Source organism: Littorina saxatilis, linkage group LG17, assembly GCF_037325665.1.
Source record: "Littorina saxatilis isolate snail1 linkage group LG17, US_GU_Lsax_2.0, whole genome shotgun sequence".
NCBI classification, from domain to species: domain Eukaryota; kingdom Metazoa; phylum Mollusca; class Gastropoda; order Littorinimorpha; family Littorinidae; genus Littorina; species Littorina saxatilis.
In genome coordinates this window covers 15638576-15659722 of record NC_090261.1, presented here as the reverse complement: position 1 = coordinate 15659722, position 21147 = coordinate 15638576, and the positions used below count along the sequence as shown (strand labels likewise).

The window sequence follows — 21147 nt, the reverse complement described above, 5'->3', positions numbered from 1 at the left end:
CTTGCGGTGAGATATGTGCGCGTTATAAATTCTCGTATTATTATTATTATTATTATTATTATTATTATTATTATTATTATTATTATTATTATTATTTAAGTTATTGAGACATCCCAGTGCACTAAGGGATTTATAGAGCAAATCGAGAAAATTCATTATTGAACGAAGCGCATAGCACTGAGTTCAATAATTATTTTCAAGATTTGCTCTATAAATCCCTTAGTGCACTGGGATTGTTTCAATAACGATATTGTCAGTACCGCCATAGAAAAAAGAAGATTCCAAACGCACATTTTGCAACGCGCATTTGAATAGGCATAACTGTGTGGTCAGGTCGTGTACAGTAAAGATCTACTTTTGTGTGGGGTGTCTCAAGTGTGTCATGCTTTCGTCACACGCATTTTAATTTCTGTTGATAAATTCCAGTGTAGCGTTAATCTGAACAGTGATGATCTTTCAGAGAGACCTCATTTGAACTCGGAGAAAGGATTGTGCTCTTCATTATTTAAGATTCGAAACCTCCAGTCGAGCTTCGACGGATTGACTGTGCGGAGTGACTCCCCTTGAATTGACTCGAAGCGTGACTCGACGGTTCGCACATTTTCAAAACAAATGTGGCATATTTCTCGTGTTGTATCTTCACTCCGTCTGATACTAAATATGAACGGTAAGAATGCTCTGAACCCTACACGTATTATATCCCCATCGTTTTTTCGTTCACATTTGCCCAACATGTTAATTTGCTGAGCGGGGTTAATGTCGTCTGCTACTGTGCTAGGCTACCTGGGCAATCGAACCACTGCAGTCTGCACTGAGTCTGCACGCATGAGGCAGGCTGGTAATAAGTTCTGAACCTTACACGTTTTCGATTACGATTGTTCTTGCCTTGAAATAATAATTCAGAAACCATTCATTTACTGAACTGATGTAGTCGTATTTCTGTGTAGTCTGCTACAGAGTCGATCGAGTCAGTCTTCCAAACTGGTCTAGGTGGTACGTTATCGGAATAACACTTGTGTTTTCTGTTAGCCGCTGGGAATTGTATACTAACTCATCATTTGGTAATGTGGATGATAAGCTACATGCCACTAACACGGCATATGAGAAGAATCTATGCAAGTCGGCGAAAATTAGATGAAACACAGCGGCTTCTATTTTTAGATCACTGGCACTGGCACAGGCACATGCAATCTGTCAGAAAAAAACCACTTCTGCTTTAATTGAGAAGCAGGGAATTTATGGTCATTTGGTATTGTGGAGAATATAAGCTACATGTCATTAATTAATTCTGAGGATGAGAGCACAGTCTCGCTTAGGCAAAGGGCGGAAGAATACGCTCTGTGGAAAAGTTAGCGCACTCCAAGAGTGCGCTAACAGTTTTAGCGCATCGCCATTAGCCAATCAACTGGTTCTCATCAGTCATGTGACACCAGTACTTACTGACAATTATTATTATTATTATTATTATGTGCAATAGCCTACTTAGGACATCAGCTTTTAAGCTAGAAAATTCAGGGTTCAAATTTTGACTGCTCCTGGTGGGTTAAGGGAGATTTTTCTGATCTCCCAGGTCACAGAGTCAACTTTGTGTGCAGACTCTCTTCGGTGTCCGAACCTCCCCCCGTGTACACTACATTGGGTGTGCACGTTAAAGATCCCACGATTGACAAAAGGGTCTTTCCTGGCAAAATTGCTTAGGCACAGTTGATAATTGTCTACCTATACCCGTGTGACTTGGAATAATAGGCCGTGAAAGGTAAATATGCGCCGAAATGGCTGCAATCTACTGGCCGTATAAAATTTCATCTCACACGGCATCACTGCAGAGCGCCTAGAACTGTACCCACGGAATATGCGCGATATAAGACTCATTGATTGATTGAAATGACATGTATGTACAGAGCTGCTAGTATACCTTATCCTCGTTTGTGTGTACACACAAGCACAAGAACAAAAATGCACGTGAAAGATTCTGTAATCTATGTCTGAGTTTGTTCGGTTATAGAAACACGAAAATACTCAGCAAGCATCTCCCCGAAATTGGAGTATGATTGCCTAAATGATGGGTAATAAATGGCTAAACGTGTAGAAGCTGACTCATACTAAATATGAGTGTACATGGGAATTGCAGACCTCGAATGCTGAAGAAGAAGAAGACTGGGTGGGCTTCATTGGTTGAAGAGTTTGACTTCAGTTTTCCTTTTCCTGACAATATGCAGGGATTTTATACCTCACATCCAAAAGTTCATGTGAAGGCTTGTTGCTTTTCATGTTAAAATTCCATGATGAGGGTAAAGCTGAATCTTGTTGGTTCAAAAGATTATTTTGAAAGAACCAGCAATTTTAATGTGATATGACAAAGACACTTTTGATGTGATATGATTGAAAAATGTTGTGCAACAAGTTGTTCTCACTTTAATTTCATTCGCGCAGAGCATCAGTACAAAGCTAGTGCTCCGGCACCAGAAAATGATCGGACAATGGTCTTCTTCAACACGGCAAGAGTGGATGGACTGTATAAGAGAGTGGAGACCCCGACAGAAATGACAGAGCATTACATTGACCGCGATGACTTCCTGTACTACAAGCATGTCATCTTTGGCCGCCGACCCAAAAAGTTTGTCCCCCAGGACGAAGCAACTACTGTCAATCCACGACCTATTGTGGTAAGTTTGGTGTGTGTGTGTATGTGTGTGTGTTTGTGTCTTGTCTGTCTGCCTGTCTGTCTGTGTGCATTTGCATTTGTTCATGTATGAATACTTTCTTGGATATGTATGTACACATGTGGTATATACTATGAGGGGAGATAATCTGTTTCCTAAACGTTGCTCATGTGATGGCAAATTGTGTCCCTTTGATCATTAATCGTCTGATGCAAAAAATGGTCGAATCACTCTGCCTTGGTACTACTTTTCATGGTCTTCAGGAATTGTAAATATCATTTCGTTCCCCCCTCCAAAACCCCTCAGCTACTACCTGAGTAGGCCCTCCCTGCCGAAACAACTTTTGCCACCTACTGTGTTGAAGTCCAGCAGTTTCAAGTGAAGTCGATGGAATCACTTGTCTCCAACACATCAGTTGCAGAAACGCCCACCTTACAGATTTTGTGAAGAAGACAAAAAGCAAACAAAGACAAAAACCAGCAGCAATGGCTGGAAGAGATTACTAGGAAAATCTCCTCAGGAAGAGAGGGAAAATCGGCTTTAGTTTCATGAAGCCTTTTTACATTTAGTCAAGTTTTGACTAAATGTTTTAACATAGAGGGGGAATCGAGACGAGGGTCGTGGTGTATGTGTGTGTGTGTGTGTGTGTGTCTGTGCGTGTGTGTGTGTAGAGCGATTCAGAGTAAACTACTGGACCGATCTTTATGAAATTTTACATGAGAGTTCCTGGGTATGATATCCTCAGACGTTTTCTTCATTTTTTTCGATAAATGTCTTTGATGACGTCATATCCGGCTTTTTGTAAAAGTTGAGGCGGCACTGTCACACCTTCATTTTTCATTCAAATTGATTGAAATTTTCGCCAAGCAATCTTCGACGCAGACCGGACTTCGGTATTGCATTTCAGCATGGAGGCTTAAAAATTAATTGATGACTTTGGTCATTAAAAATCTGAAAATTGTAAATAAAATTATTTATTTATAAAACGATCTAAAATTACATTTACTTTATTCTTCATCATGTTCTGATTCCAAAAACATATAAATATGTTATATTCGGATTAAAAACAAGCTCTGAAAATTAAAAATATAAAAATTATGATTAAAATAAAATTTCCAAAATCGTTTTAAAAACAATTTCATCTTATTCCTCGTCGGTTCCTGATTCCAAAAACATATAGATATGATATGTTTGGATTAAAAACACGCTCAGAAAGTTAAAACGAAGAGAGGTATAGTAAAGCGTGCTATGCAGCACAGCGCAACCGCTACCGCGCTGAACAGGCTCGTCACTTTCACTGCATTTTGCACTAGCGGCGGACTACAGTCCTTGTGAAAAAATGCAGTGCCTTCAGTTTCATTCTGTGAGTTCCACAGCTTGACTAAATGTAGTAATTTCGCCTTACGCGACTTGTTTTTTCGTCATGCGAACCATCAGAGACATTTTCATTGTTCGATTTTCCCTGCACAATCTTCTACACTATTGTCCGCTTGAACTGTTATTGATGTGGTAATACAGGAAGGCAATCGCTCTAGGCAGTGGTGTGTGTGTGTGTGTGTGTGTGTGTGTGTGTTTGTGTGTGCAAGCTGCGTGCGTACCGTGAGAGAGAGAGAAGAGAGAGTGAGAGAGAAAAAATAGCATGCATGGTCAGAAGCCTTCATTTAAGAGGGAAAGGGGGATTTGCATGTGCTTTTCTGCAAGCACATGGTTGTGTGTGTCACTGTGCGTGTCTGTGCGTGTACGCGCACATGTATGTGTCAATGTGTGTGTGTGTCAGTGAGAATCCTGTATGCACTGAGGAGGGAACTGTGAAAAACAGGGAGACGTGTTTTTACATTTAGTCAAGTTTTGACTACATGTTTTAACATAGAGGGGGGAATCGAGATGAGAGTCGTGGTGTATGTGTGTGTGTGTGTGTGTGTGTGTGTGTGTGTGTTTGTGTGTCTGTGTGTGTAGAGCGATTCAGACTAAACTACTCGGCCGATCTTTATGAAATTTGACACGAGAGTTCCTGGGTATGATATCCCCGGATGTTTTTTTTCATTTTTTCGATAAATACCTTTGATGACGTCATATCCGGCTTTTTGTAAAAGTTGAGGCGGCACTGTCACACCCTCATTTTTCAATTAAATTGATTGAAATTTTGGCAAAGCAATCTTCGACGAAGGCCGGGGTTTGGTATTGCATTTCAGCTTGGTGGCTTAAAAACTAATTAGTGAGTTTGGTCATTAAAAATCGGAAACTTGTAATTAAAATTATTTTTTATTAAACGATCCAAAAACAATTTCATCTTATTCTTCGTCATTTTCTGATTCCCAAAACATATACATATGTTAAATTTGGATTAAAAACAAGCTCTGAAAATTAGAAATATAAAAATTATGATCAAAATTAAATTTCCCAAATCGATTTAAAAACAATTTAATCTTATTCCTTGTCGGTTCCTGATTCCAAAAACATATAGATATGATATGTTTGGATTAAAAACACGATCAGAAAGTTAAAACGAAGAGAGGCACAGAAAAGCGTTCTATGCAGCACAGCGAAACCACTACCGCGCTAAACAGGCTCGTCAGTTTCACTCCGTTTTGCACAAGCGGTGGACTACGGTCATTGTAAAAAAAAAAATGCAGTGCGTTCAGTTTCATTCTGTGAGTTCCACAGCTTGACTAAATGTAGTAATTTCGCCTTACGCGACCTGGTTTTCTTCTTCTGAATTATCTCATTGCCGCTTTCAGAGAGACTGAGAGAGAGAGAGAGAGAGAGAGAGAGAGAACACGTCTGTGTGCACGTGCATCCTCTGCTGTGCGCAGATGATTTTGAATTTGTGCATGTGCCATTCGCACGTTCAACCATGGAGAACTTGACCCAGTTTTGGGGACTTGTCAGGGAGACCATGCCGAGTTATTCTGCATCAAGAGAGCAAAGTAGGGGGGGGGGGGGGGGGCTAGCGAACGAACTCTGTCTGGTTTGTATTTGTTGTGAAAGAGTGAATACTCTTGCTTTTATGGAGGCAAGCTTTCCACACAAACGTGCTCCTTCTCAACGTGTTTTCATCGTGAGTGACATGCCGATAATGTCATGCCTTGCAAAAGTGTTTATACTTTCACAACCCGTACACACCCGACAGATTCAGAACATCGTCTATATGAGAAGAGGGGAGAGATAGACTGTGCACTGTACTGACTAGTTGGCAGAAGCAGAAACTAATTGAAGAAACAGTGAGTATGATTGGCTGGGCGGGTGGATGGACATGGTAAGTCAGGTCGACAAACAGAGAGAGATGAGGGAGAGAGAGAGAGAGTAGGCTGGAGGCTATTTCACATTTACACGCACACACAAGCCAGACAGGTTGGTAAAAAACCACAAAAAACATGCAGGTTTTCAGACTGTTAGGGAGACAAAATGTCATGATGATATCACAGATTCTGCACGGCATATGTCAGCCCATCGAACATAGTTGACACGGTCTTGCCCTCTGGTTCGACCAAGCAGTTAACAGTGAAACAGGTAGCTGCAAAACTGCAGTGCTCTGTGACAATTACTGCTTGCGTGACTCTCTTGTCATACATGCTTTATCCCCGAGTACGCAGTGCTAGGGTCCAACAGACTTTAATTGTGTGTGTGTGTGTGTGCGTGTCTGTCTCGACTTAACAGCTTATTGCTGGGAAACTACTGGGCGCAGTTCGTTCAAAAGTTGATACACTAACTTGATAATAGGTCCGATTGATCGTATTAAAACTTCATAATGTTACCTGGGACCTAAATGCGAAATAAATCACAAAAGCCACTCTTAACGGTGGGAGTTTTTGCGGTGGGAGGCTGGTCGCTTTGCGAACAGCCAGTCACTGAACTAAAGGGGAGACTTGGGCGGCTGAGCCGAACACGTCACGCAGTGACGAGAAAAGCATGATTTGCAAGACAGCCGACGGGTGGGGATTTGGTCTCGGCAAAGAAATTATTGGTCTCGGTGAAAGAGAGACAGAGAGCACGAGAGAGTCTATGGCCAAAGTGATCCGGGTTCGATTCCCGGCATGGGCGGTCTATTTTTTTTTTTTTTAAATTCTTGTTTACTATTGTTTATTATGAACGTTTTAATGTTTTATTTTACTCTAATAGTTTTTTTAATTGTGTAAAATAAATAAATATATATATATTTTTTCTAAATCCAAGTGATCCGGGTTCGATTCCCGGCATGGGCGGTCTATTTTTTTAATTTTTTTTAATTGTTGTTTACTATTGTTTATTATGAACGTTTTAATGTTTTATTTTACTCTAATAATTTTTTTAATTGTGTAAAATAAATATATATATATATTTTTTTTAAATCCACGTGCACAAGACAGAAACTTTCATACTGGGGGAGCGAGCCAGTCTGAAGAGTACTCGGGTCCAGCGCCAGCGTTTTTTTTATAGTAGAGGGACCCTTTTTACATTTAGTCAAGTTTTGACTAAATGTTTTAACGTAGAGGGGGGAATCAAGACGAGGGTCGTGGTGTATGTGCGTGTGTCTGTGTGTGTGTGTGTAGAGCGATTCACTGGACCGATCTTTATGAAATTTGACATGAGAGTTCCTGGGTATGAAATCCCCGAACTTTTTTTCATTTTTTTGATAGATGTCTTTGATGACGTCATATCCGGCTTTTCGTGAAAGTTGAGGCGGCACTGTCACGCCCTCATTTTTCAACCAAATTGGTTGAAATTTTGGTCAAGTAATCTTCGACGAAGCCCGGACTTCGGTATTGCATTTCAGCTTGGTGGCTTAAAAATTAATTAATGACTTTGGTCATTAAAAATCTGAAAATTGTAAAAAAAAATAAAAATTTATAAAACGATCCAAATTTACGTTCATCTTATTCTCCATCATTTTCTGATTCCAAAAACATATAAATATGTTATATTTGGATTAAAAACAAGCTCTGAAAATTAAATATATAAAAATTATTATCAAAATTAAATTGTCCAAATCAATTTAAAAACACTTTCATCTTATTCCTTGTCGGTTCCTGATTCCAAAAACATATAGATATGATATGTTTGGATTAAAAACACGCTCAGAAAATTAAAACAAAGAGAGGTACAGAAAAGCGTGCTATCCTTCTTAGCGCAACTACTACCCCGCTCTTCTTGTCAATTTCACTGCCTTTGCCATGAGCGGTGGACTGACGATGCTACGAGTATACGGTCTTGCTGAAAAATGGCATTGCGTTCAGTTTCATTCTGTGAGTTCGACAGCTACTTGACTAAATGTTGTATTTTCGCCTTACGCGACTTGTTCCTTTATTGTATTCAGTATTTATGTTCGTGCACACTGCTCACTTTTATCGGAGCTGCCGCTGTACTACCACCCTCAGTTCGCATAAATAAAATGGGTATGATTGAAAGTCGATTATACACGACATGAATAATTCTACAAAAGGTTACCTGCCCCCTGATGCTTTATGAAAATGTTTTCTAACTTATATGCAGTGGCAAATACCGACGAGGAATTAACACTCGATCAATAATTCAGTCGGAAGGAGACCCGAGGAGGAAAGCAAAAATAGCAACGCCGTGTGCGGTTGGGTGGGAGAGGGAGGGGATGTGTGTGTGTGTGTGTGTGTGTGTGTGAGAGAGAGAGAGAGAGAGAGAGAGAGAGAGAGAGAGAGAGAGAGAGAGAGAGAGAGAGAGAGAGAGGGGGGGGGGGGTAAAGAGAGAGGGGGGAAGAGAGAGAGATGGGGGGGTTCTCAAGAAGGAAAGAAAAACCCAGTGATTCCGAAGCAGTATTGCTGAGTGTTCGATTATTTTTTGGAAAGCATACAATCTGTTAGTTTCAATGCGATTTTGTAAAAATAAATATGATTAAGTGAATCTTTCATCACACTTCATACAAAATTGGACACAAAATTCTGTTATTGGTTTTTTTGTACTTATTATTCTCTCTTGTTTTATTTGCTACATATCTGCAGTGATAATGATGGAAAGCATCTGTTTAGCACTAAAGTTATCTTTCACAATCTCTGATTATGTTCATAAATACAGCCTGAGAGTGGTGAAAAGAAACACTGAGCGCAGACGGCGTTCCCAAGAGCTTTTCTGTGCATGCATTGTGTACGTTTGCTTTCCGGATTTTTCTTGTTGTTGGTTGTGTGCCGCTTCACATGCAAAGGATTTGGTCATATGGCTATGTTAGACCAGTGTGCTGTTGTTTTATTTCGTGATTATGTTTTTGTTTTTTTTAATGTGAGTGGCTTTTTTTTTCTTTCAAGAACGTTATTGTCGGTAAACAAAAGACAAAAAACCGTTTTGTCGGGCACATTTTACTGCGCGTGTTTGGACAGGTCAAGTTAGATCTAGAACCAAGAACACACATGCAAAAAAAACCAGCAACAACCAGAGAAAATCCTTGCACTGGCAGAGCGCGTGAAAAGAAAGAAAGAAAGCTACTCAAAAAAGGCAAAGAAATAACAAGTCGCGTAAGGCGAAAATACAACATTTAGTCAAGTAGCTGTCTAACTCACAGAATGAAACTGAACGCAATGCCATTTTTCAGCAAGACCGTATACTCGTAGCATCGTCAGTCCACCGCTCATGGCAAAGGCAGTGAAATTGACAAGAAGAGCGGGGTAGTAGTTGCGCTAAGAAGGATAGCACGCTTTTCTGTACCTCTCTTTGTTTTAACTTTCTGAGCGTGTTTTTAATCCAAACATATCATATCTATATGTTATTGGAATCAGGAACCGACAAGGAATAAGATGAAAGTGTTTTTAAATTGATTTCGACAATTTAATTTTGATAATAATTTTTATATATTTAATTTTCAGAGCTTGTTTTTAATCCAAATATAACATATTTATATGTTTTTGGAATCAGAAAATGATGGAGGATAAGATGAACGTAAATTTGGATCGTTAAATACAGTTTTATTTTTTTTTACAATTTTCAGATTTTTAATGACCAAAGTCATTAATTAATTTTTAAGCCACCAAGCTGAAATGCAATACCGAAGTCCGGGCTTCGTCGAAGATTACTTGACCAAAATTTCAACCAATTTGGTTGAAAAATGAGGGCGTGACAGTGCCGCCTCAACTTTCACGAAAAGCCGGATATGACGTCATCAAAGACATTTATCAAAAAAATGAAAAAAACGTTCGGGGATTTCATACCCAGGAACTCTCATGTCAAATTTCATAAAGATCGGTCCAGTAGTTTAGTCTGAATCGCTCTCCACACACACACACACAGACACACGCACATACACCACGACCCTCGTCTCGATTCCCCCCTCTACGTTAAAACATTTGGTCAAAACTTGACTAAATGTAAAAAGAGAGAGAGCGTAAGAATCAGACAAACTGTCCACTTGAACACGCCGGGAAACAGCTCTCCTCATTTTGCACTCTTCGTTATGAGGCCAGCGAGGATTCACTGTTCGTGACAGTGGCGCTAGCTCCTACTTCTGCCTCCGGCCATTTTTTCGGTCGTGTGCGCAGCAACAGAATCGTTAGACATTGTTTTTGGCCCACGTATGAGTCACTATGTATTAATCAACTCTGTCCGGTTGTGTGTGTGTGTGTGAGTGTGCGTGTGTGTGCTGTGGTTGGCAGACTTTGACACTTGGTAATATTTTTCAAGCACAATGTTGAAAGTAGATACTTTTGATATAGCATAATTAGTATGATGACTGAAACAAGGGCAAGACTTAATTTTACACCACGGTATGTTCAGCTTAGAGAGAGAGAGAGAGAGCCGATGAACCACATAAAGGACACATTCATTTCTTTAGACGATTTTTGTGCAGCACCATCGGGGACATCGCACAATTCTTTGCATAAATACCGCGAAACAGACTGAGAATGTATTATGTATACATTGAAAAGAACACATTTGTCCCGAAAGGTTTTAGTTACGGGGACCTGGGTGGATGGAATTGTTAGATGTTCTGCTGTTTTTATACGTGGACCTTGAAGACTTTGCTTTATGTTCTGCTGCCTCTGGTGATTTTCTCCGTGGTGTTCAGCAGTAGAAATGGCAGCCCGCAAATATTCTTTTACCAGAATCGGATTTTACAAAATTGAGGTGTAAAGAATCATGTCGTGTGGTTGTCTAGCTCGAATATTTTATCGTAGAATGATCTTTTCCTTTGTATATTTTTTTACAAAGTTGGTCGTTTTCTCTCAATCTCTCTTTTTTGTGTTATTTCAGCCCGTATTTCGTAACAAAACTAACTCCCATGGCAGAATTGAAATTTCAAGGACCTAGGTGTGACCAAATAACACCCACAATCAGTGCAAGAAAATAGTGGCTGTGAAGACTGAAATCTTTCAAAGCTCCAAGTCTTTTGTTGTTCCTAGTTTTCAACTGAATTACGGTTAAAAGGTTCATATAAGGGAAAAAAAATAAGTGGACAATCCTCTCAGATATCTCCAGGTTTTCGCCAACTAAGTCCCTCTAATACTCAGGCGTTGGTATGACAGTAGACTGTGTAATCACTTAATCATTTCTTTCCTGTCGTGCGGGGGTAAATGTTTCAGCCTTCTTGGCTCTGTCGCCGTGATCAAAGACTCGAGGCTACCTTTCTCGTCAACCTTTCATCTTCTCGTCTGCTGGACAGCGGGGACAGGCGCTTGTCATGTGACAGCCAGGAATAGCTCTGATTGGATGATAGCGAGCGCTTCGATATTTCTTGTTTCCTCGTCTTGAAGAGCGGCCAAGGGAGACAGTTCGTGACGTCCCCAACGTTGCTACCTACGCCTTGAAAGTGTGGTGGTGGGAGTGGGGGCGGGGTTTTTATGTTGATGATGGGGTAGTGGGACTTGATCTTACTAGAATGTTCTCTGTCTTCTTCCCCTCCCCCTCCTGCTTTTGTGTGTGCTGGACTCCAAACCTTTGTGATTTTGTTGACGGTCTTTGGCATTGTCAATTTCTTCACCTTCACATCTTTACTTCTGGTTGCGGCTGCTTTTGAATAACTGAATAGGCTTATTGAAGTGCGGCTTATTTTGTTTATGTGTGTGTGTGTGTGTGTGTGTGTGTGTGTGTGTGTGTGTGTGTTTACGTGCGTGCCGTGCGTGCCATGCCAGTGTGTGTGTATGTGTGTGTGTGAGAGAGAAAGAGAGAGAGGGACAGCCGATGAACTACGTGACTCCACTGATCCTCTATGAACTCCATGTTTCTTTTTCTGGAATTTTATTGCATTGTTTTTGTGATTCTTAGTTTGTTGTGACTGGTATTTATTCCGATGATAAAAAAAAACAGGCAAGGAGCATCACAAGCAACAATAATATGATAACCACTTGTACGTGGGAGAGCGTGGGAGATTTTCAGATGTTGACAAAGAGCGCTTGGTACTGCGTTGTGTTTCATGAGCGAATAAAGGAGCGGTAGATCCAGCCTTGGCTTTCGCATAAATATGGCATTCGCAAAGCATTAGCGTGTAATCTGCCCGGTGGCTAGTGGGTTTGCTGCTGGTCACGAGCTGTAAACATATTATTTGTTCTCCCTTTTTGTCTCCCATTGATTATAGCCCTGATTTTTAGCACGAATGCGTTCTATTCCCGTCTTGAATGTGCTTTGGTGTCTATTTGCGTTTGTCGTATTCTCTGTGTGTATGATGATGATGTACTTGTTTGTTTGGTTTCTGGTTTGTCTGCCAGTCTTGTTCGTCTGTCTGCCGCTCTATGTTGACCTTGTTGTTTTTTTTAGTCAGAATGTGACCTGTTTCTTTACCGCCCTGATATGGCCCTTCGTGGTCGGCTGGGCGTTAAGCAAACAAACAAACAAACAAACAAACAAACCTGTTTCCTTTGTGAGGGAGTTGTGTTGTCGTTTTGCGTTTGTTGTTTTCGCTGGGTGTTTGATGGCGTGCCTGCTTATTTACACGGTATTCTGATTTCTGGTTTGCCTGCGAGTTCAAGTTGTCCGTCTGTCTCTCGCTCTGGGATGTTTGTCTTCTGTTTACCTGCGCGTCCATGCCTCGCCTCTGTGGATATGTCCTCCCCCATCCCCCGCTCTAGCGGCCACAATAGCCCCAACCCCGCTTCGAACACCCACCCTCACCCCGACCCTCCCCTTACTCTTACTTGAAACCAACTTGTCTTTCTTCGTAACTTCTTCATTGTCGTTCATGGTGTTCTGATGGTAGTTCTTTAGTTGTGAGTAAACATCATCTCCTGATTGTTGATCATTCGCATATCAGTTGAGTCACGATCTCTCAGAGAATACCGTGATCAGTTTCCTTTCTGTCTCACTAGTCAGTTCCGTTTTGGTGTGTGATTTCTTTATTCAAGACTTTAATCTCTGGTTATAATCATTCATTTTTCTGCATCAGCATGGAAGTCATCGTGTGACATTTCATTTTGAGTGGACACGTGCAACAGGTGAAGGAAATTGATAGAGATAGTTTGCGACCTCTTGGGGGCGCATTAATTTGTTGTCTGCAGCTCATATTTATTGTCTGAGAGAGCAGACGTTCCAGATAGATGAGAGTAACACGCAAAATAGACGTTACAGGTTTTGCACGTGGCCCTTTGGATCTGTTTCCAGGCCTTGTTTTTTTTCTCATCAGTCTGGAGACATCCTGCTTGCTGCCGCGCGAGCCGAGAAAATGCTCCCTCTTTATCTTCACTGCGCTGGCTGCAAAACCCCTCCGCGCGGAGGTGTTTTCAGACACGTCAGACACAGGGTGTCAAGGGAATTATATAATGCAGTATATTTATATTTGGACGCGTACGCACGCACACGTACAGAACACAATCATGGGATGAGGGTCAGTGTTTGGACATGTCGATGGGAGTAAACCTCCGATGTCTTTAGAAGAACATTTCACTTTTAACTTCTGGTAAGGTTGTCCGTAATTTAAGCCATGCCATTGAATCTACAAATCACTGTTTCTGAGTTGATCTTTGTGAAGATCGCTGATTCGGACAGCCGCCATTATGGATATTTGAAGTATCACCGTATCAGTTGTGCATGTATTTCTCAGGGACTCGCAACACACACACAAATCACCATCAGTTTTGTAAACAGAAAAAGACAGGCCGGATTTATCCGGCAAAGAACAACAACGGCAGGGGGGGGGGGGGGGGGGGGGGGACAAGGAGATATGAGGGTTGAGGAGTGGGGCAGATATTGAGACGTCTTTATTAGTTTTGAGAGAAGCGAACTGAAAGATAGACTGGTGACCGTTTTGTACTGTGCGTAAGCGAAAGTCGCCTAACCCTTTGGAGACACTGTCATTTGGCGGCAGTGTCTCCTTGACTTAAAAACCTGACACTTAACTCGAATAGATGTCTACTTTGCAGCGGAGATCTAACGCGTAGAACGATGAACGAAGTGGAAACGTGACGAAATTTGCGACATCTTCATACAGCTATCTGAGCAAACTGCATCCGTCCGTCCATTCGACCTTGCATTCGTCCTTCCGTCGGTTCTTTTGCGATGTTATGTTCAAAGTGAAATTGTCCAAATTTGAAATGTTTTCTTTCGCAAGAACACACGCATAGTCTTTCTTGGTCGATGAGAGAAAAGGATATGCAATTTTTTTTCTCGGAAATTAGCAGTCTTTTATGTCACCTTTTCCCCATCGTGAAAAGAGTTGGGCAGCTGTGCCGAAATGACGGCACATTTTTGGGCGATTTGAAACAAGTTTCGGCGTTTTGCCCTGCGACTGCCGACGCCAAATAAAACCATTTACAAGAAACGCTGATGATATTCAAGACAGTCCATGCCAACGATAGTTTTAGTTGTTGTACCCCAACGGCAAAACACCCCGCGTTCAGTGACCGATGGTAGTGACAGCATCAGGTTTCTTCGCTGTATTAATCGTCATCATGACATTTATGACGTTGTTCTCTCCCTACAGAAAATGGCGTTGAAGTTCAAACGGGACCAGAGAGCGCGGCCCATCTGGACATCAGTGAGATGGTGTTCATGTGTGTAAAGGACGTTGTGCGGCTGCTGTCATCGTAATATATTTCCTAATCTTGTGACGCTTTTTTTTTCTCCCACAGTAAATGGTAGTGAAGTTCAAGCGAGACCCAGAGAGCGCTCATAACGAGGACATCAATGAGAAGGTGTTCCTGTGCTCTGAAGCAAGGACACTTTATAATAATTTTGTCGTGAAATATTTCCAAACCTCATGATATTGGTTTTTTTTCTCCTACAGAAAATGGTGGTGAATTTCAAGCGTAACCCAGAGAGCGCGACCAACAAAGATATCAACGAGATGGTGTTCCTCTGCTGTGAGGCAAGGAGATACGTTTCCTAATCTTATGATGTTTATTTTTCTCCATTAGAAAATGGTGGTGAAGTTCAAGCGAGGCCCACAGAGCGCTGCCAACGAGGACATCACCTCGGAGGGCATTGTTATGCAGCTTCTGCCATCATGATATATTTTGTAAACCTGTGACGCTTTAATTTTCTCCATCAGAAAATGGTGGTGAAGTTCAAGCGAAACACAGAGAGTGCGGCCAACGAGGACATCAACGAGATGGTGTTCTTGTGCTCCGAGGACAAGATTCAGCTGACCTACCACACGGAGCAGTCCAACATCGCCGCCTCCACTCGCGACTTCGTCAAGCCCGCCAACTGGGACGAGAAGGGAGCCATTCTTGCCTGGTCCTCTGAAATGCATGGAACCTTCCAGGTAAATGGTGGAGGGAGTGTGAGTGTATTTGGAAACAAATTAGATGAGGATGAGAGCGGCGTGTGTGTGTCTGTCAGTGTGTGTATGTCAGTGTGTGATGTTATAGTGGTTGGACGAATATGAAAGGAAGGCATACCTGAGCATATGGTGGTACCAGCATAATTATGTTTTGAAGCCCAATTGAATGTATGTTTTCTTGACTAGATGAATACCCGCTTCGCCGGGTACGGCTTCGCCGGGAAGAAGTCGAGCCGAATACCCGGCTACGCCGGGGACCCGGCTTTGCCGGCGCACCGCACGAAGGAAGGGAGATAAACGCGCAAAACACTGGAGAAGAGTAGTGACCTTCTAAAAATAGTATAACGGGAATATGGATTGAGCGTTGTCGACAGTGACCTTCGAAAAATAGAAACGGGAATATGGATTGACGCCACACGAAGGAAGGGAGGTAAACGCTGAAAACACTGGAGAAGATAAGGAAGAGTTACTGGAAAGGGATCCAGAGAAAAACCAAAATCGGTTCAGCGCTGCGCGCTGAGAGCACGTGTTGAAATATCTCATCGATGAGGTTGTGTCTGGGATGTAGCTGAATATGGCCTCCAAATTTGAAAAAGATCGATCGAGAACTTTGGCTTGGCATCGCGGACACACACACAGACAGACACAAGTCGTATATATATACTAGAGGAATACCCGGCTTTGCCGGGGTGAATCGCGAGACAGAGACAGACAGCGTGGCGGTTCACCACAATCACCTTTGAAGGCGAAGTCCTCTCAAACGGGATAGAGAATTTTTAGAGCTTATTTCTAAGCCCTATTTTATTTGTTATGGCTTCTCAAATGCCAGAACATACAGACAGACAAAAGCCGCCAGACCCCACCACAAACAGAACTCTACAATCCACAGGTGTTGCCTCCACACATACACACACACACACACACACACAGACACAGAAGCCGTATATATCTATGTATATATATAAATATATAGAGATAGATGACAGTGGATTTTTCGATAAATAGATTCGACCTTTGCATTTTTACAGTGAGGACAACTTACGGAAAGCCCACAACTTCTAAGGCGAACAACTCTGCAGAGTCTGCTGTGAAGGGCGACGGTAGTCTCCCTGTCACACTCGACCCCCTTTGAATGAACTTTGTCCCCAAAGTTCCGAACCATGGACCCGCCAAGCTTCCCTCCCAGGTGGAATGGGAACAGCACGAAAATGACTCAGTGGCCTGAACATTTCATGTCGAGTCCCATCGCTGTCGACGAAGCCAAATGTAATCGAGTGCCGACACACCACAATCACCTTTGAAGGCGAAGTCCACTCAAACGGGATTGAGAGTAACTGTTATGGCTTCTCTAAGGAAGGCCTGAACATACAGACACACCAAAGCCGCAAGACCACATCACAAACAGAACTCTACAATCCACAGGTGTTGCCCACACACACACACAAACACACACACACACACAGAAGCCGTATATATATATATATGTATATCTATATCTATAAATATATAGAGATAGATGACAGTGTATTTTTCGCGTGGCTATAAATTGATTCGACCTTTTCACTTTTACACTAAGGACAACTTACGGGTGCAAGGAAAGCGTTCTGGACAGTGCAGTGACATTCTAAAAATAGTAACGTAGTAACGGGAATATGGATTGACGCCACACGAAGGAAGGGAGATAAACGCTGAAAACACCGGAGAAGATAAGGAAGAGTTACTGGGAATGGATCCAGAGAAAAACAGAGAAAAACCAAAATCGGTTCAGCGCTGCGCGCTGAGAGCACGTGTTGAAATATCTCATCGATGAGGTTGTGTCCGGGGTGTAGCTGAATACGGTCTCCAAATTTGAAAAAAGATCCACCGAGAACTTTGGCTTGGCATCGCGGACACACACACACACACAGACAGACAGACAGACAGACAGACAGACATACAGACAGACAGACAGACAGACAGACATACAGACAGACAGACAGACAGACAGACAGACAGACAGACAGACAGACAGACAGACAGACAGACACAAGTCGTATATATAGATAGATAGAAGATAGAAGCTTCACGACCATTCCACAGTCATCTCATTTACCAGACGTTCTGTTCTAAGGCAAGTCTCTAACATCAATGCTTGTTGATGTTTGTGCCAGGTGGACCCGTTCTGCAAGTCCACGAAGCAGGTGACGCTGTATGAACTCTTGCTCTTACTGCTCAGACAGGAGGAAAAGGCACGGGAGCAAGTCCGAGAGTCCGAGGAAGAGGCAAGTCATTATGACTGTTGTACTTTGTGTTTGTCTGTTTGGATGTGTCTGGTTGGTTGACTAGCTGGCTGTTTGCTAATTTGCTTGTCTGCCTCTGTGTGTGTGTGGGGGGGGGGGGGGGGGGGGGGGCGCGCGCGCGTGTGTGTGTGTGTGTGTGCTCTGACTGTTTGCCTATATGCCTCTGTGTGTGTGTGCGTGTGTGTGTGTGTACTCTGACTGTTTGCTTATATGCCTCTGTGTGTGTGTGTGTGTGTGTGTGTGTGTGTGTGTGTGCTAACTGTTTGCCTTTATGCCTCTGTGTGTGTGTGTGTGTGTGTGTGTGTGTGTGTGTGTGTGTGTGTGTGTGTGCTAACTGTTTGCCTTTATGCCTCTGTGTGTGTGTGTGTGTGTGTGTGTGTGTGTGTGTGTGTGTGTGTGTGTGTGTGGTTTTTCATAGATCCTCCACAATCCTCACACTCACCTTCACCCTCAAAATCTCCACATATTCACCCAGTTATTACACCCAACTTTGGACGTTTGCTTTTCATTTTGTGGTCTGACTGCATTTCAATTATATTGTCTGCACGGTTTTAGCATTTTTAGGCACTAATGGCCCTGATGTGATGGATTGACTGTAACATAGACACTTTCACTGGTACCAGGTGCGTGAGTTGCTTGCCGAGCGGGAGAAAGAGGAGACGGCGTCAGAGCTGGAGATCTCGGTCTACGACACGGAGCGCAACGAGAAGTCCAGGCAACACCGCAAGGAAGTGGTCAGTTCACAGTTATTGATTTTTACTTTATCTGAATTCGGGGCACTTTTAGGAAAAAAGCGTGTGCTACGACAGTCAGTACCTTGATCATAATCCCAGATAGACATTTGACCCCTATCACCTGGCAAACTTTGATTCCATGAAACTTTTGGCGATTTTGAAGGTAAGCCGTCAAGAGATGTAATAAAATAACGCAGCCTTTTGAAGAAAAAAAAGAAGAAAAAATTGAAATAAATTCAATTTGGCCAAGAACAAATGTACTGAAAAAAGCAAAGACACGAAGATATATTTATTGCTAGTCTTGGTAATCCGAGACTGACTGTAAACATTTTTGCGATCTCCTCAGCAAAATCTAAGATTAATGTATACATCTGCCTCTGGGTGTTACAGTTAGCCAAAGAGATAGAGAGAACAAAACAGCAACAGATTTGGAACTCACTATTTTACCGCTGACGTCTTTGACTTGTCTTGTACAGGAGCAGCAACTGCTGGAGGAGGAGATGCGCAAGGAGGAGATGGAGATCGACTACCTGGCCCCCTTCCTGGCCCAGATGGGCGACCCGGACAAGATCTCCCGCCAGCAGGCCTACAAGCTGAAGGAGGACTGCCTGGCCGACCTCAAGCAAAGACTCATCGACAAGGCCAACCTCATCCAGGCTAGGTTTGAAAAGGTGGGCATCGTTTTGGTGGAGCTGAGTGCACTGATGCAGCATTTAAGTATTTCTGTAGCAGGGCATTTCTTGTTTTAATAGGCCTGGTCCTTTCTGTATTGGTTTCATTAGTCCTGTTGTGGGTGAACTTGCGTAATAAGGTTGCAGTAAGGAGGTGCAGATGCGTTTATGGCACAGAGCCAGATGTTCTTGTCTCGGGCTGTTTCTCATGCTAAATTTTATTGTATATCAAAGAGGAGACTCAAAGAGAGTTTTAGAAGGAGATGACTGTGCCTTATAAAGAGACATTAAACCTACAAAAGAAGCAGGCAAAGTGCAGGGCAAGATGTCAATGTCTCACGCTGTGTTTCATGTCTTGTCTGCGTCATGCAGAAGAGAACTAGGAGCTTAAGGAAAAGCAGGCATGGTACCAGAACAACAATACTTCAGTGTTACATGCTTTGTCACATTTTCTGTGTGGCTTTGTCTTGGAGAAGAGCCAAGAGCTTTTCAAACAAAGCAGGCATGGTACAGAACATTGTATCTGTGTTTGTGTCGCATTCTCTGTTTACAGGGCAGCCATTTTAGAGCTGTAGAACCGTAGAAGAAGCAGACATGGAAGCAATGGAAAAAGTAGAAAATAATGTGTTGCTAATGGATTCTGTATTGCAGGAGACCACAGAGCTGCAGAAGAAGCAGGCGTGGTACCAGCAGAACCAGGTGTCCATGTCGAAGGACGATGAGGAGGACTACCTCAACTACTGCAGCGAGGCCATGTTCCGCATCCACATTCTCGAGCTCAGGCTCAACAGGTAAGAGAGCCTTTGGAAGCTCAGCGTTACCTGTATTGTGAAGTCCTCTTATGAGAGGACACCTTCCAACAAAGGACTTTTCTTTGTCCTTTGGTTTGCCACCTAAATAACGCCTGTCGTGAAAGGACATCTGAAATTTAAGGGCATTTGTTTTGCTTGTGAAACAAAGGGAGAGAAATGACTCAGTGTGTTTGTGTGTATGTGTGTGTGTGTGTGTGTGTGTGTGTGTGTGTGTGTGTGTGTGTGTGTGTGTGTGTGTTAGTGTTATTTTGACTGGGTTAGTGAGGAAGATCAGGAGTAAATGTTCTAATTTGAAATGCTTTTAGGATAGCTTTAAAACATTACATTTGATCAAACCAGGAAAACACAACGAAAACAACCCTTGAAAACAAACTAACTGAACCTAATCAAGAACAATCCGGCGGCATTAGAGCAGCTTGATTATAACCAGGAAAGGCCCCCACATAATTCTCTTGCTCTCAATTATTTAAATTTCATTTTTGCAGGCACAAGGAAATTGCGCCGCACAAATACATGGCTCTGGAACAGAGGCTGAGGAACGATCCTCGACTGGTCGAGTACTTCTAATGGGAATGCTACACCATTTCTCAAAAGCAAAGAGTTATTTGTGGAACCAGACAATTTTATGCAGGAGAAAACCAACCCTAAATAGCAAGTAACAAAAGAAACAGGAAGACATCCACACAATGTTGAGGGCAGTTGAGCTGATAAATTAAAAGTTTGCTTTCTGACAAACTTTAGAAAATGACCAGGACACATGCAACATGTTTGATTTTCCGTACGTGTGCCTGTAAAAATCGTGCACAAGACTTCCAAATTAAGAGAGGGTGACCTACGTGTTTCTTTGCAAAACCAGCCAACATTTTGGAAACCAGAAAAATTGCTCAGCATAAAAACATGATCCTGTTGTATAAACCTGAACTTGTGTCCTGTTATTATTTCACATATTGCATTATTTATGAATACAAGTGAATTATTTGTCAAATTATGTGTGGGGAAAAACACAATTTGTAATCCAAGAACCTCAAACTTCTGTTACTCATGAGGTTTGACAAAGCCTAGCTATTGTTTCACCATTTTTATTTTTCATTACACGACTTTATTTGATTATTTTCCGTTCAAATAACACAATGCATTGATTGTATTCTTGTTTTTGACAGAATAGTGTATGGTTTTTTTCTTTTCTGTACAAATGAAAAATGACATGAATACATTAAATTGTTGAAATCCGTTTTCTGTGATAAATACAATACAACAGATGTTGTGAATAAAATATGGATTGTATAAATGTTCTCTTGTCCTATTTATCATTTGAAACTGATTGTAATGCACACAAGGAAATATA

The 21147-nt window shown here is 42.1% G+C and overlaps 1 protein-coding gene across 1 annotated transcript in view; it reads left to right on the top strand.

Moving 5' to 3' along the window:
* LOC138952923 (dynein regulatory complex subunit 7-like) overlaps positions 1–20723 on the top strand; it is a 31313-nt gene extending 10590 nt beyond the window's left edge. The window contains exons 11-17 of the mRNA XM_070324677.1: positions 2434–2666; positions 15073–15288; positions 17457–17567; positions 18209–18319; positions 18796–18990; positions 19642–19781; positions 20288–20723. Coding sequence (XP_070180778.1) covers positions 2434–2666; positions 15073–15288; positions 17457–17567; positions 18209–18319; positions 18796–18990; positions 19642–19781; positions 20288–20369 — 1088 coding nt within the window. The 3' untranslated portion in view covers positions 20370–20723. The remainder of the gene's footprint in view (positions 1–2433; positions 2667–15072; positions 15289–17456; positions 17568–18208; positions 18320–18795; positions 18991–19641; positions 19782–20287) is intronic.
* The last annotated feature ends 424 nt before the right edge of the window (positions 20724–21147 follow it).